Source organism: Amblyomma mixtum, chromosome 9 (assembly GCF_055824585.1).
Source record: "Amblyomma mixtum isolate Tamu chromosome 9, ASM5582458v1, whole genome shotgun sequence".
NCBI lineage: Eukaryota > Metazoa > Arthropoda > Arachnida > Ixodida > Ixodidae > Amblyomma > Amblyomma mixtum.
Window position 1 is genome coordinate 102,666,652 of NC_143020.1, and position 14,942 is coordinate 102,681,593.

The 14,942-nt window shown below is 53.5% G+C and overlaps 2 protein-coding genes across 3 annotated transcripts in view; one reads left to right on the top strand and one right to left on the bottom strand.

Moving 5' to 3' along the window:
* Nucleotides 1-7,268, top strand: part of LOC149330413 (uncharacterized) — a 117,621-nt gene extending 110,353 nt beyond the window's left edge. For both annotated transcript variants that reach the window (XM_089560957.1, XM_089560958.1), the window contains 2 exons: nt 3,554-4,495; nt 5,333-7,268. In XM_089560957.1, the coding sequence (XP_089417083.1) occupies nt 3,554-4,495; nt 5,333-5,395 (1,005 nt within the window). In that variant the 3' untranslated portion in view covers nt 5,396-7,268. The remainder of the gene's footprint in view (nt 1-3,553; nt 4,496-5,332) is intronic.
* A 5,359-nt stretch (nt 7,269-12,627) lies between these two features.
* Nucleotides 12,628-14,505, bottom strand: LOC149330415 (uncharacterized). The gene has a single exon (XM_089559844.1). It carries the CDS (start codon nt 13,954-13,956, stop codon nt 13,129-13,131), a length of 828 nt encoding a protein of 275 aa, XP_089415970.1. The 5' UTR covers nt 13,957-14,505; the 3' UTR covers nt 12,628-13,128.
* Between the last annotated feature and the right edge of the window lie 437 nt (nt 14,506-14,942).

The following is a 14,942-nucleotide window of genomic DNA, read 5'->3' on the forward strand; positions in this document are numbered from 1 at the left end:
TAAAGAACCCCAGGTGGTCGAAACTTACGGAGCCCTTCACTACGGCGTCTCTCATAGCCTTAGTCGCTTTGGGACGGTAAACCCTAATAAACCAAACAAACCAAACCTGCTTCCACACAACCAAGAGCTGTCTGGTTCTGCGGATTCCGTCGCACATCACCCGAACATGGCGCTCACACCCGGACAAGCTGCGGGTCATTAATCAGAAGTAAGGTACATAAAGCACGTTTATGTTCACTGTAACGCTGGTTGTACCTACTGTCTCCCTAGGCCCATCCTCCCTCGTACTGTATTGTAACAATTCCGCAGTTCCGTGTCATTCCCTAAACACGCGCAGTACATCTCTTCACGGGCTCCCTTCCTGCCCAGTCTCGTGACAATTAAATTGACACCTGTCCCTTCCCTGGTCTCCCAGCTCAGATGTCCCGAAGCATTGCGCCACATTACTTCCGCGGTTAAGAAACCATACGCTCCCGACTCTCCACAAGAGCGGCATCGCACGCGCGTTGTCGCTCTGCTATGCCCGCCAACGCTCCCCCGTCTCTGCTACACCCAACGCGCAATCTGCCTCTCCCCGTGCCTACAGCTGACATGCCTTCGAGCGCCCACCTCTGCGTCGTGCGAGCAGCAGGGGCTCGCCGGGGTTTCCTGTGACGTCGTCGCCTCCGTTCTGGCGCCGCGCCCGACACTCTGGAATGCGCGCGGCGGTGGCAGAGGCGTCCCCCCCCCCCCCCCCCCTCTACTTCACCTTCCTCGCGCGTCGTAAACATTTTGAAGGGCCGCCGGTGCGCACCGCTTCCTGGCCCTAGAAAACTCGTGACCGTGTTTCCCTCGTCGCACGTGGCTTCTCGCCCACGCGCTCTGTTCCATACGGGACCTCTCCCCCCCCCCCCCCCCCCCCCCCCCCCACCGCCCGCTAATCTGCCTGGGCTTCTTGCTTGTCGCAACGTCACCCCCCCCCCCCCCCCCTCTCTTTCCTGCGTAGATCGTATTGCGCCGCCGGGAACGGGAGCTAAACGAAACCCGCCCGAGGCCGGTTCGCTTTAAATTTGGAGCCGGTCAGCTGATCTGCCCCCTCCGCTGCCGGCTGGCCTCGCTCGTGATGGTTGTGATGGTGAAATGTCATTGTCCTTCCGAGCGGATGAGAGACCTAAATAAAGCGCTGGCGTTGCACACCGTCTGTGCTTCGCATTTGCCACGCGTTACCTTCGTGTCTATCGCTTCTCCTCGGTTTTAACGCGGTTTTAAAGTGAGAAATGGTCTCTGGCCCTACTTATAAAGCTCTTGTTACATGTGCTTCGACCGAAACCAAAGGAAGCCGGGAAGCCAAAGGTGACTAGCAGTGATCGAATGCAACAAGCTGCTGCGTACGCCGCCTCGTCTGTTGTGTTGGTGCTGCTCCTCATGGAGTGTTTCTGATTCGTACTGGGTGCCCCATTTTTCAAATCATGCCGCCGCGGTGGCTCAGCGGTGATGGTGCTCGGCTGCTGACCCGAAAGACGCGGGTTCGATCCCGGCCGCGGCGGCTGGAATTCCTTTGGAGGAGAAAGTCTAGAGGCCCGTGTACTGTGCGATGTCAGTGCACGTTAAAGAACCCCAGGTGGTCGAAATTTCCGGAGCCCTTCACTACGGCGTCTCTCATAGCCTTAGTCGCTTTGGGACGTTAAACCCCATAAACCAAACCAAACCATTTTTCAAATCCCTCTGTGCGGCTTAACATCTCATTGCCAGATTTTTTTTTATTAAGCATGAAATGCTTTTAGCCCCCGTTGTCGGCAGTGTGGTGACGTCACGCCGAGACCGAGATCCACTCATCCGGGCATTGAAATCCACTCATCCGGGCACTGAAATCCACTCATCCGGGCACTGAAATCCACTCATCCGGGCACTGAAATCCACTCATCCGGGCACTGAAATCCACTCATCCGGGCACTGAAATCCACTCATCCGGGCACTGAAATCCACTCATCCGGGCACTGAAATCCACTCATCCGGGCACTGAAATCCACTCATCCGGGCTCTGAAACGAGAACATCCGGGCACCGTACGAGACTTAAAGAGAATTAACGAAGACTCTGTAAGCCCTCCTACGCGACCGGCATGCAAGCACCGGTTGGTCTCCAAACGAGACAAAAAATAACTGCTGCCAGTGCCTTCTCAATGTTTATCAAGATATCAATGGAGCTGTGGGTTTGATAATGCACGGAATTATAATTTCCGATTTCTAATAACGCGTGCAAAAAGCACATAAATGCCACGTTACACTTCGTTGACATACGTGATCTCTTAGGGGCTTCGCGCATCGAAGCAAAGCCGCGCAGGCGCACAGGGGCCCGGGGGGAGAAGCGCTGCGTTCAAAGGGCAAGGCATCGCGCCGAACGGGTGGTGGCGTTCCTCCCTTCCATTACGGTGCGGTTCGGGTGTCCACCGAGATGGCAGAGAATTACTGCGCCATTTCCTTTCCTCAAAAAACCTTGCGTTCAAATGGCAAGGCATCGCGCTGAACGGGTGGTGGCGTTCCTCCCTTCCTGTACGGTGCGGTTCGGGTGTCCACCGAGATGACATTAGGCTGTGAACATTTCATGCTTACTGTACTCGCGTTTACGGGAGAGGCAGAGATTTTTTTTAGTGGATCTTCGCTGTATTGTAACACTTGCTGCTCGCCCTTTCGCGCCTCTAAAAGTCAGTTATCCTGCCGTGAACGCACACTCGCGGTAATTTCTGTATTATCTCAGCCGCACACCGCAATGGTAGTCGCCATTACCATGCTTCCTGGCGTCGACCCCTTGTGGCCTTTCAGATGCCGTAAGGCACTTTTTATCAAAAGCACTATAAGGCCTCGAAAGGGCACTTCAAGGCGCGTCAGGTACTCGTGGTTCTAAAGCGTTAGTGGTCCTTGCCTATCTACGCGCAAGCGCATGGAGTTGCGTTGGCAGGTGTCACGCAAATCTCGTTTCTGCCATAACCTTCACCATCCAGCTGACGTGTATTGTCTTCTGGAAAGGAAGGGAGCCCGCGAACATTGCCTTGTTTGAATCGTAGCTAGCGTGAAACACGATGGTCATCGTCAACCTTTTATAGTGCTGTAGTTTCCTATTGCCCTCGCTTTCAACCTTCTCAGTGTAGTGTTACTTAGTTACTCAAGCGCTTAAATTAGCATCCTAAGGGGCCAGCTGGACCACTGTTGTTGTTTAGGCATTTAAGGGCGGGTCCCCCCTTTCGCTCACGGTTGTGCTAATCAATGGGCAGGTCCCATTGGTGACGGAGGAACCTCGCTGGGACACGTCCGATGAACATGGATTCGTATGGCGCATATTAGCTGCATGCAAAGAGCGCCAAGCGACTGGTTGGTATATGGGGCGTATTAAAAGTTGGCTATCTATGCAGTGTTTTTTTTTTTTGCAGGTGCAGAATGTAACCCGGTATATAACATACTTAATCGGTGCTGGGCCTACGTGTCATGTTTCGCCAATGATTCAGTATTTGAGATACTGTTTTGCAGGTTCAAATTTCCCAAGCCCTAATCCTTCGCCGTTCTTCTTCCTCTTTGCAGGAAACCGAAGTGCCTCAAGTTGAGAAGCCCGCAGAGAAGGTGGAGGCCGCCACCAAGGAGGTCATCTCTAACGGCACCGCCGAGGTCAAGGAAGAGAAGGCCGCCGAGGCAAAGCCAGCCGTCCCCAACGGTACCGCCGAGCCCGTAGCCGAGAAACCGGCCGAGGAAGCGCCCGCGGCCAAGCCTGAGGAACCCGCCCCCGCCCCGGAGAAACCCGCCGAGGAGCCCAAGCCCGCGGCCGAAGAGCCCGCCGCCAAGCCTGCCGAGGAGGCGAAGCCCGCGGAGGAGCCAAAGCCTGCCGAGGAGACCAAGCAGCCAGAGCCAGAGGCCGCTCCCGCCAAGGCTGAGGAGAAGCCCCTGGAAGAAGCCAAGCCGGCCGAGGAACCCAAGCCAGCTGAAGCCCCGCAACCCGAACCTCCCGCTCCCGCTAAGGAAGAGCCCGCTCCGGCTGAGCCCGCCGCCGCGGCACCCGCCGAGCAGCCCGCGGAACCAGCCGCCGCTCCAGCGCAGTCTCCTCTCCAAGACTCCGGCTACCTTGAGCCCCAGCCGACAGAGGTCGTCCTCGAGGAGGCCCTGAAGGCCGCCGAGCAGCAGCCGACGGAGGCGGCGCCAGCTCCCGAGGAGAGCAAACCGGCTGAGGAACCCAAGGCCGAAGAGCCCAAGCCCGCAGAGTCCGAAGAACTGCCCCTTCCACCCGTCTCGGAACTGCCCGCCGAACAGCCCGCCGCGGAGGCGCCAGCACAGCCCGCTGCTGAGGAGGCACCCGCTGCACCGGCGACGGACGCGGCCGCCGCTTCCGAGTCTCCAGCGGCCGTAGACCTCGAGTCCAAGCCCGAGGAGAAGGCACCCGAGGCTGCTGAGCCGGCGCCAGCAGAACCCGCGGCCGCCGCTGAGCCAGCTGCCCAGACGAGCCCTGCCGAGTCTAGGCCCGAGGGAGACGCTGTAAGTCTTGCTTGCCATCTTCCATTCACTGCTTTTGTAGCGAAAGCTACATTGGCTACGAACTTGCGATTTCGCTGCGGCGGTGCTCCGAGGAGGCAGAGACCGATCTTGAGCCGTTGCTTAGCAACCGCCGCAGCTGGCGGACGCCGCGCCATCTGTCATGTCACACCGCGCGCCTCGTCGCGGAGTCACCGCCGCCGTTTGGTATGACGTCACACCGCTCGCCTCAGCTCGCTTCGCCAGCTGTGTTGCATGCCTGACAAGATTAACCAAGCTATGTCTTAGCTTTCGCTACGTATATCCTGGCATAGCCGAGCTGAGCCACTGCCAGTTTTACCTGGCAGGGCGCGCGCGGTGCCTATCCAGTTTCCGGAACGCACTCAACGTTACAGCCGCCAAGCCGCGTATAGTTTCTCTATAGGCCATAGCTTTCGCTCTCTAACCAGGTTGAAGAGTAGCTGAACCGAAGCTAATTTTTTATCGAATTAGTGCGCGCGCTTTGCGAAATTTCAAGGTGTAAATTCGACGTAGCAGTGTAGAGGTAGTGTTGGTCCTTCGGTAACCTGGTAATATTGTCCTGGCAGTTATTTTCAAAGGCGATGCTGCGGACTGCTATAGGAAGCGAGTTGCTATCCACGAAGCGTTGGGGCATCAATGGTCTACTATACGGCTATGTAACAAACCCCGTTGTCTAGATACTTTTGGCAAAGACTACATTTTCAATCCAATCATACGAGCACAGCCTGTTAGTGCGCATCGTCCTGAAGTTTGTCTCTTGCCTCTGGTCTATCTCTGCCATAAAAGCTTAACATGCGGCTCTCCTCTTTACTGTTGCAGGCCCCCGCCACCGATGCCAAAGCCGAGAGCCCGAGCGCCGAGGCTCCCAAGGTGGAGGAGTGAAGCCAGGAATCTTGTCATCCACGCACGGAAACTAGAGCTGTGGAGCCGGCGGCCAGTGTGGCTCGCATGCTGCTGTAATCATGCTCCTGGGGAGGGAAGGGTGGGCCAGTGGGGGCGGGGATGAAGTGAGACTTGTGGGGACAAGGGGAGGGTGTAGGGGACGGGAGGGGGCGAAATTAGTGCGCGCTGTGCCCACTGGTGGCGACAACAGTTGTTGGACTTGACACGCGCGAGCCGTACGCTGATGGCGACAAGACACGCTGTAGTTCCTTTGTCCGAAGAGCATCTCGCACGGACCCTGCACCGCCGGAAAGGAAGAGCCTGACGGGACTCGGCGGCAACGTGTTCGCCATCATCGTGCCATTCTGCAGGCCGAGCAGGACTCGTGACGTCACGTAGCATGTTTATGCAAAGGAGGCAGAGTTGCGTTGTCAGTTACACAAGGTTTTTTTTCTTTCGTCCAGCTGTCGAGTGTCCCCATTACTGCCTGCAACGTAAACTTGTCTTGACGTGCCCTAAAGCCTCAACAATGCCTGCTTTCCCTGAGTCCCCCATCCGCTTCATAACCTCCTTTGGAGAGCTGCTGTGCAGCAGTCACGATGAGCCTGTCCTGTGGGCTGCGCCACTTTCCAGCACCTGACTCGTATGGGCTGCCTTTCACGCGTTCTTTTCGTAGCGTTTATTTCCAACGAGTGCGCGCGTTTAGTCCCGTTAGCGCGAATTGTGTGCCATTGCGAAGATGCGTGCAAGTATCTCTTCTGTACTTCACTTTTTTCTCTTTCCGTCGCGTAGGTTTGTTTCTAATGCTCGTTCGTTCTCCTTATTTAACCACTCGAGCTTCGAAATGCGCCTCTTAGGTCAGTGTTGTGAGCGCACCTGCCGCCCCCAGTCGGAAGCATTTGCAAGCCAGTTCTCGGACGATCAAAAAAAGTGCGGGTTGAACTGACTCAACTTTCCCACGCTTGCTTAGGCTTAGCTCAGTCATTGAATGGACACAAGTTACGTGCCAATCGTGTTTGTAGCACAAACTTTTTATGCCAGATTCTCTGCTAGAGAGCTGTGTCCAGAAGTTGGCATTAAACACCACTGTTCCCTTGACAGTGCTGGGAGATAAAGTAATTTAATAAAAGGTGGACAGGTCGGCCGGAGGCAAGGAGACCCTGGCCTACTGCTCCACAGTGAGGAAGGGGAAAAGGGAAAGTAAAAGGAGTCACTGTTTGCGCGCCTTCTCGAAGACTTCGCATGCAGAAAGGTCCGAGAACGTGTTGAGGCATACTTTGTCCAGCGGCTTCGTTCGTTGGTCGGTGCTTTCTCAGATGCCGGAGTGGACACGTCCGCCATTGTATAGTCAGGATTTCGGAGATCTGCATTTTGTTTTTCGCCGACTTTTACTCTGAACAATAGCTCGTCCGTTGCACTCTCCCAGCAGAACGGCATCTGTTGGTTCTCTGCCAAGCCGCGGCCTCACATTTACATGTCACGTGATAGCAGTTCCTCTGGCTTCAGGGTACTTTTTCGCTCGAAGATGCCTTGTCGCTTTCAGATGCCCAAAACGGCTTTCTTTTTGGCGCGGAGCTTCACCTCTTTATACTTGGCCACTGTTTTTGGCCCCTTTTGTGCGTGCGCGCCGCCTGGCGTATATTTCTTAGCTGGTTTGTACTTTCACACGCTCGTTTGTGCCAAGGCTGCAAGCAGTCTGGCCGTGCGACTTCTTCTCAGCACTATAGCGTTGTCTACGATGGTGTTTCTTCGTGCGGCTGCGTCTTTTTTTTTCGAGGCCCCTTTTAAAATGAACGTTTTTGATCGTGTTTGCTGATATTACTTTCCGCCCTCCAATGTTTATACTCTGAATAAACTTGATACAAACTTTTCATCATTTGTGCCATGATTGTTTCTTGTACCCGAGACACCGTAAGAGATGGGAAACTCCGGTTAGTTTCGGTTTCAACTACTTCAGCGCACCTGGTGACGGAGAGACCTGCTATCTCAAGTTGAGAGCACAGGGGAGGTCCTGCTGTTGTCTCCAGACCCGACATCGCAGCTTGCTGAGCGGATTCGGGCTGCTGATGTCATCACGAAAAGAGAAGTATGAACGCTTTGATGTAGTGGGACTGCGCGGTGGTCCAGGGACTAAGGGGGGTTCAAACTCGCCGCATTAAAGTTTTCTGTCTATTGACATCGCTCAGCACACGGGTACCTTTGCGTTGCGCCTGTTGTTGTTGTTGTTGCGACTGAAAGAATGAAAAGGAAAGTGCACGGGCCTGTCGACTGGCATGAGCCGAGCCACCACCGCTGCCACGTGCAGATAGAAGAGAGTTAAAAGCGTCCAGGTTCGAACCCGGGAACTCCGGCTTAGTAGCAGAGCACCCTAACAGCCCATTGCTCCAGTTACATCTGTCACTACCTCCACGCAGCTCAAAGCGCGGCTATGAGGGACGCCGTAGTGAAGGGCTCCGGAAATTTCGGCCACCTGGGTTTTTTCTTTGTTTTTTTTAACGTGCACTGACTTCGCGCAGTACACGGGTCTCAGGAATTTCGCCTCAATCGAAATTCAACCGCCGTGGCCGGGTGTCCACTGACCGAGGGAGCCAGTTATGCGCATTTCCTTCCGTGACTCTCATAGGTTTCACTCAAACAGGCGGATTTCGCGGGGTAGGAGGCTTATAGTGTTTTTTTTCCCCAAAGTAAAACAAATTTATAAGAGCTTACCGTAGTTAAACCGAGTAGACCTGCGAAAGCAGGTGTTCATCTTCAATTGGAGGGTGCACTTAAACTCCGCATTAGGGGTGTGGCATGATATCTTTAGTGGGTTAATGACCATGTATGCTGAATTCCTGCTTAAGATTCATAGGCGGCGGCGAGTCCTCATATAGCACCACCTAGCGCAGCGGTTAAGCGATGCGCCACTGCACTGGCAGGTGGCTGTTTCTATCATAGCCACCCGCGGGGATTTTGCGACCCATGTTGCTCTTCCCGAGCAACCTCTCGCGCAAATGCACGATCCTCGTCCGAACTTACTCGTGTGAGCTCGGGTAATAACTCGGGTTGCTAGGCAACGGCACAAGATGGTTTGGTAGCCACACCGCCACGAGCATACGCTACCAGCCGAGCTGGGCTCCAGTAGTGTCGCTTTCGCAACAAAAAGGCTGAGGCTTAACTTGGTTAAGCCTGGAGAATGCGAAGCATCATCGTGTCGCGTAATTTGGAGGCGCACAACCACAGCGACGGCGCGAGGTGGGCCCCCGTTTCTCCACTGTCGTGACGTCATCGTGTCACGTGGTGTGACGTCATGTATCACGTGATTTGGAGGCGCACAACCACAGCGACGGCGCGAGGTGTGCCCCCGTTTCTCCACTGTCGTGACGTCATCGTGTCACGTGGTGTGACGTCATGTATCACGTGATTTGGAGGCGCATAACCATGGTGAAGGGCTGAAGTGGTAGCTAAATTAGTATGCTTCGCATAAAATTGGCTGTGTGGTTCAGCCCGGCTGAGATGAGCGAAAAGCTCGGCTACGCCTGGTCTTTGCCAGGCAGCCACTTTTAGAGCGCAGCTCTTTGGCGCCCGTTTCTGCATTTCCCGGCGTCGCCGTTGTCCGTCGCCTTGTCCGTTGTAACCAGCAGTGAACACCTGAGTCGAAACCAGTGGAGCAGGAGTTTGGAAAGCAGAGGGCAAAATTGGTCAATTGGTTTTTGAGGAAAGGAAATTGCGCACTCACACATTTCGGTGGACACCTGAACCAGAGGGAAGGCGCATAACTGCCCTCTTGGAACAGTGGATACCTCAATCGTGCTTTAAGCTACGTGACGGTAGTGACAGATGTGCGCTGCATGTGTTCGCATTGACAAGGTTGTGCCAGAAACGCGGTGCTGAAGCCATAGGCCGTCGGCGTTCGTTGTGTTCACTGGCGTTGACGTTTTATACTCCGATCATTTTAAGGAAAGGAAATGAGCATAACTAGCTCCCTGGGACAGTGGGCGCCTGAATCGCGCTTATAGATACGTGGGGTAATGATAGAGAGATGTGGCCTGCAGGCATTGACAACGTTGTGTCAGAAACGCGGCGCTGAAGCCATAGGCCGTCGGCTTTCATTGTGTTCATTGGCGTTGGATTCTACAACGTTTTACAAAGGAAAGGAAGTGCGCATAACTGGCTCCCTGGGTCAGTGGACGCCTGAATCGCACGTGGGCTGATAAAAAAGAGATGTGGGCTGTATGCGTTAGAGCTGACAACGGTGAGCGAATTCTAGCGATCAGCCATAACTGCCACCTGCGAGGGTGGCAGGGTGGGTGGGGACTTTAATGTACATATATAGACAAACAAAAAAATTCAGGGCGCAGTTTGGATCTCTAAAGTGATAATAAACTGGTTTTTGAGGAAAGGAAATCGCGCAGTATCTGTCTCACATATCTCGGCGGACACCTGAACCGCACCGTAAGGGAAGGGAGGAAGGTGGGAGTGAAAGAGAGAAAGAGGTGCCGTAGTGGAGGTCTCCGGGAAATTCAGGGGCACTCTGACTGTCTAAAGTGCGTAGAGGCGAAAGCGTTTTCCGCACCACTTTGACTGCCTCTGTGGCACTGGTGGCGTCACATATAATTGAGTGCTAATTACTAAGTGATGACAAATCACTAATTAATGATTAATTACTTATTAATGCCTGAATACTAATTCACTGCTAATTAATTAAGTTTCGCCTTTACGAGTGGAACGCGACAGCGTGTTGTAGCGCTGCCAGGGTGTCCACGAAACACCACTACCCGTTCGGCGCGATGCCTTGCCCTTTGATTAACACTTCTTTTTGGGCAAGTTGGTTCATATTTGAAAACTTTAAAAGGGCGCAAACACACACGACCACAAAGTACAAGAGACGAGACACAAGACCTTGCCCTTTGAACGCAACGCTTTTTGAGGAAAGGAAATGGCGTAGTAATTCTCTGTAAGGGTTCAGGTGTCCCTTGGACACCTGAACCGCACCGTAGAGGAAGGGAGGAAGTTGGAGTGAAAGAAGACAAAGAGGGCCGTAATGAAGAAAATGAAAATTATATTTGAGGAAAGGAAATTACGCAGTAACTGTCTCGCATATCTCGAAGGACAGCCGTCAAAATTCAGGGGGGCACTTTTTTTACCTAAAATGTGGTCACTGATGTGTGGTTAAGATGTTAAGCTTCGCCTCTAAGAGTGGAACGCGACAGCGTCTTGCAACGCTGCCAGGGAGTCCATAGAACGCCATCGCCCATTCGGTTGTACGCCTCGCTCGTCGGTAAATTGGTTTTTGGGGAAAGGAAATGTATCTGTCTCTCATACCTCGGTGGACACCTAAACCTCGCCAGGAGGAAAGGGAGGAGGATGGGAGTGAGCGAAGACACCGTATTCACTAGACGCGCCTTTGTTCATTCCAAACCATCGCGCTGGCATGGCGGAGTGGATAGCTGCTCGTCTCGCTGTTTTATTTTTAAGCATGAAATGCTTTTAGCCCCCGTTGTCGGCAGTGTGGTGACGTCACGCCGAGACCGAGAGCCATCATCCGGGCACTGAAATCCACTCATCCGGGCACTGAAATCTACTCATCCGGGCTCTGAAACGAGAACATCCGGGCACCGTACGAGACTTAACGAGATTTAACGAGACTCTCTAAGCCCTCCTACGCGACCGGCATGCAAGCGCCGGTTGGTCTCCAAAGGAGTCACAAAGAAACTGCTGCCAGTGCCTTCTCAATGTTTATCAAGATATCAGTCGCTGTGCGTTTGATAATGCACGGAATTATAATTTTCGATTACTAATAACGCGCGCAAAAAGCACATAAATGCCACGATACACTTCGTTGTCATACGTGATCTCTTAGGGGCTTCGCGCATCGAAGCAAAGCCGCGCAGGCGCACAGGGGCCCGGGGGAGAAGCGCTGCGTTCAAAGGGCAAGGCATCGCGCCGAACGCGTTGTGGCGTTCCTCCATTTCCATTACGGTGTGGTTCGGGTGTCCACCGAGATGGCAGAGCATTACTGCGCCATTTCCTTTCCTCAAAAAACCTTGCGTTCAAATGGCAAGGCATCGCGCTGAACGGGTGGTGGCGTTCCTCCCTTCCTGTACGGTGCGGTTCGGGTGTCCACCGAGATGACATTAGGCCCGTAAACATTTCATGCTTACTCTACTCTCGGTTACGGGAGAGGCAGAGATTTTTTATATGGCCTGACTAAAAAAAGTTAATTAGGCTAATTGGGTAGTTAAGCAATTAACTGAGCTCAGTCCCACTTGGAGCATCACTATACGATCCCTTGAATTGGTTGCATGGTTACTAGCCAAAGTACAATTGGCCCCGTTTGAAATTCGCGCACTGTGACGTCACGACCGTTTCGACCAATTGAAAAGCGTGACATTTCTGTCGACAACTGCTGCTTACAACGATGAGACATTAAAGGCTTTCGCCTTAATAATTTCGACCACCTGGGGATCTTTAAGGTGCTCTGAAATCACAAAGCACACGGGTGCCTCTCGCATTTCGCCTCCATCGAAACGCGGCCGCCGCGGCCGGGTTCGACGCCGGGTACTCCGGCTCGGTAGACGAGCGCTTTACCACTGAGCCACCGCGGCTGGTGCTGCAAGGCGAAAGCGTTTCCTGGCGCCCTGTTTTTTTTTATTTATTTTTATTCTTCATATTTTATTTTTTTATTCTTGTGCAGTAAGTCGAGCATATATTTATCTATTGCTTCGACCAGAAAGCTTCCTTCATGGCAATCAAGAACTGTTAGTGGAGTGTTTCTTAGGAAGGAATACGTGTGAAAAATAATAAGTTGTCTGTATTTGTACACACGTCTTGCTCGAATTGTTTGCCTCAATCTATCGAAAAGCCGAAACAGCTGAAGTGCTGCGCTCAAATTTCGCATTAGGAAGTAACGTAATCGCCGGCAATTTTTATTTTGTCCTTCTCCACTATGAGCACGTTATTCGGTGAGCGGTGGCACAGGTGTTACTCGGGAGGCAGCGGCGAGGAGCGAGCAAGGCACGTGATCTGACGTCACCACCCTTCACCTCCGCCTCTCCTCCTAATTTATGGTCATTGTCAAGCGGTTTTGACCTTGAGCTTTGCATTCGGAGAGGAGCTTTTCACTCTAAAATGGCTAACTGGCCTGTGGCTCCTGTACTATGAAGCGGAAAAACACCTTTGTAGATCTAAAGTGCCCAGCCTTGAGTGCCCAACTTTGGGGCTTTGGCCCACAAAATGATCACACTTGAGACTGCAAAGTCACTTCATTTATTGAAAAAAAAAAACTGGCCTGCCCTACGTGAGGAAATGAGGACGCCGGCCGTGCTGGCTCTTGCTTGGTACTCTTTAGAATCGCACACAAGCTCTCTCAGCGGCCTTTAGAAATTAACGCAGATATGCCCACGTAGGCCTGTTCAACGGAACACTGCACTATTGCGGGCATAGAAAGGAGTCCTTTTGTCTCTTCTGCTTCTTTGCTTTTGCGCCTCAAAGTCCTGGCAGTCCAGTGCGCTAATGCACTACAAAATGGCAGCCACGCTAGCGTTACAAGTTTGCCACAACCAGCTTTCATGCTGCCATAGTGTCAAGCGCTGATGGCGACTGGTGTGGTTTCCCCTGGCATGCACACTATTCGACAAGTCCGTGAGCGCTCAATGTCAGTCTTTAGTTCTGTCTCTAATACCCTGCACAAAAAAAAAAAGAAAACTCTGTGAAGACACCTCCGAGAACGAGGCGAGAGCAGGAACTGAGCGCTACACAAGTAGCTGGCGTTCGACGCCGTTGCCTCGGGTCACCATGGGACACCACCAACGGCCATTGCTGAGCAGGATGATGCCGCTGAACTTGGACGAGTAGAGCGCCATGACCACGATGCATGTGGCCGTGCCCACGAACGTCAGACAGATGATGACCCCTAGCGTGGCAACCCTTTGGCTTGCGTCTGGACCGATGGGTTTCTTCATTTGCTTCTCGGCAGACGCCTCCGCAGAAGTCTCGTTGGCTGCCAGTGCTGTCTGGTTGATGACCGGGGCGTCAACCGCCAGCTCTGGCGAGGCCAGCAGGGACTCGAGCGAGGCGTTCGTCATCCAGGCATACTGCTGCAAGACTGCCGCGCTGCTGATGCTGGTGACGTTACCGCTGCTGTTACTGGTCCTGCTACCGCTGCTGCTACTGGTGCTGTTGCTGTAGACGCTGCTGTTATAAAGTATACTGCTGCTGCTGCTGGTGTTGCTAATGCTGCTGATGTTGCTACGCATCGGCACCTTGACGGACATCCATCGGTTCGACGGCACAGCTGCGGGCTTGACTGCCGTCTGACTGACGTAGACACGCTTGGCGCTCCTGAAAGCCTGCGGCGCCGCCGTCGTCGAGTGCTCGTCGGTGTCGTTGAGCAGCAGCTGTATCTTGTAGATGAGGTCGTTGAGGAACGACCGGCTGTCCTTGGTCTTCACGAGCGAGTCTAGTAGGACACTGTCGTTCTGGTCGTGCTCGTCGTCCACGTTGGCTTTGCTGCCGTTCGGCGCACCGACGATTAGGAGGAATGCGACGATGAGGACGGTTGCCGCCGTCTTTGTACCCATGGTCGTTGGCGTCGGAGTTGTTGGAGCGTCTCTGTGGCGACACGGGTCTCGGGCGTGCGGTTAGCTGCGGATTAGAAGGCCAGTGCGTACCTCTGAAGGTCGATCCTCATGTCGTGTGCCCGGCGCAGCGTTTCAGGGGAACCGCAGCGGCGCAGTGTTCCGGCGAGCGGCCAGCCAGCGACGCACGAGCCACACCTCTTCGTCGTCTCACCTCGCTCGTACGCGACGGAACTGCTCTGGCTGTGATGATGATGATGTTCCCAGGCTTAATGGCACATACCCACGGCGGGGGATTGGCCAGGGTGGCCACTGCAGTGGCATCTTGCCGTCAATTTCTTCGTCGTCGCTTCGTGGATAGCAACCCTCTTCCTATAGCGGTCCAGAGTCGTCTTTACAAATAACTGCCAGGACAATATTGCCCGGCTAAGAAGGAGAAATTATTGGTAGAGGTAAGGTTGCAGAATCACCAGCTATCAGGACTGGGCCTGTTACTGGAATTTCAGGAGGAAGCAAGCTTACGTTGATGGAAAATATTAAACACAACTAACAGACAGGACGGAAGAGAAGAACACAGACACAAGCACTACGTCTGTGTTGTTCTCTTACGTCCTGTCTGTTAGAGCTCTTCAGTCGGTTTCCATCAACATGCACCAGAGTTGTTGACACCGAAGTGTTTTCGGGATATATTTGCCAGCCGCCATTGTCGCTGGACCAGTTCATCTGGAAACTCGGGAACTAAGACACCAGCACAACTTCTCTGTGTAGAATTGCAGAAAGGCGGCGGCCGCGTTTCGATGGAGACGAAACGCAAAAGGTGCTGTGCGATGTCAGTGCACGTTGGTCGAAATCAATCCGCCGACCTCCACTTCGGCACCTCTTTCTTCTTTCACTCTCTCCTTCATCCCTTCCTTTGCGGCGCGGTTCTATAATAGTCCAGAGAGATGTGTGAGACAGTTACTGCGTCACTTCCTTTTCAGAAAACTGGT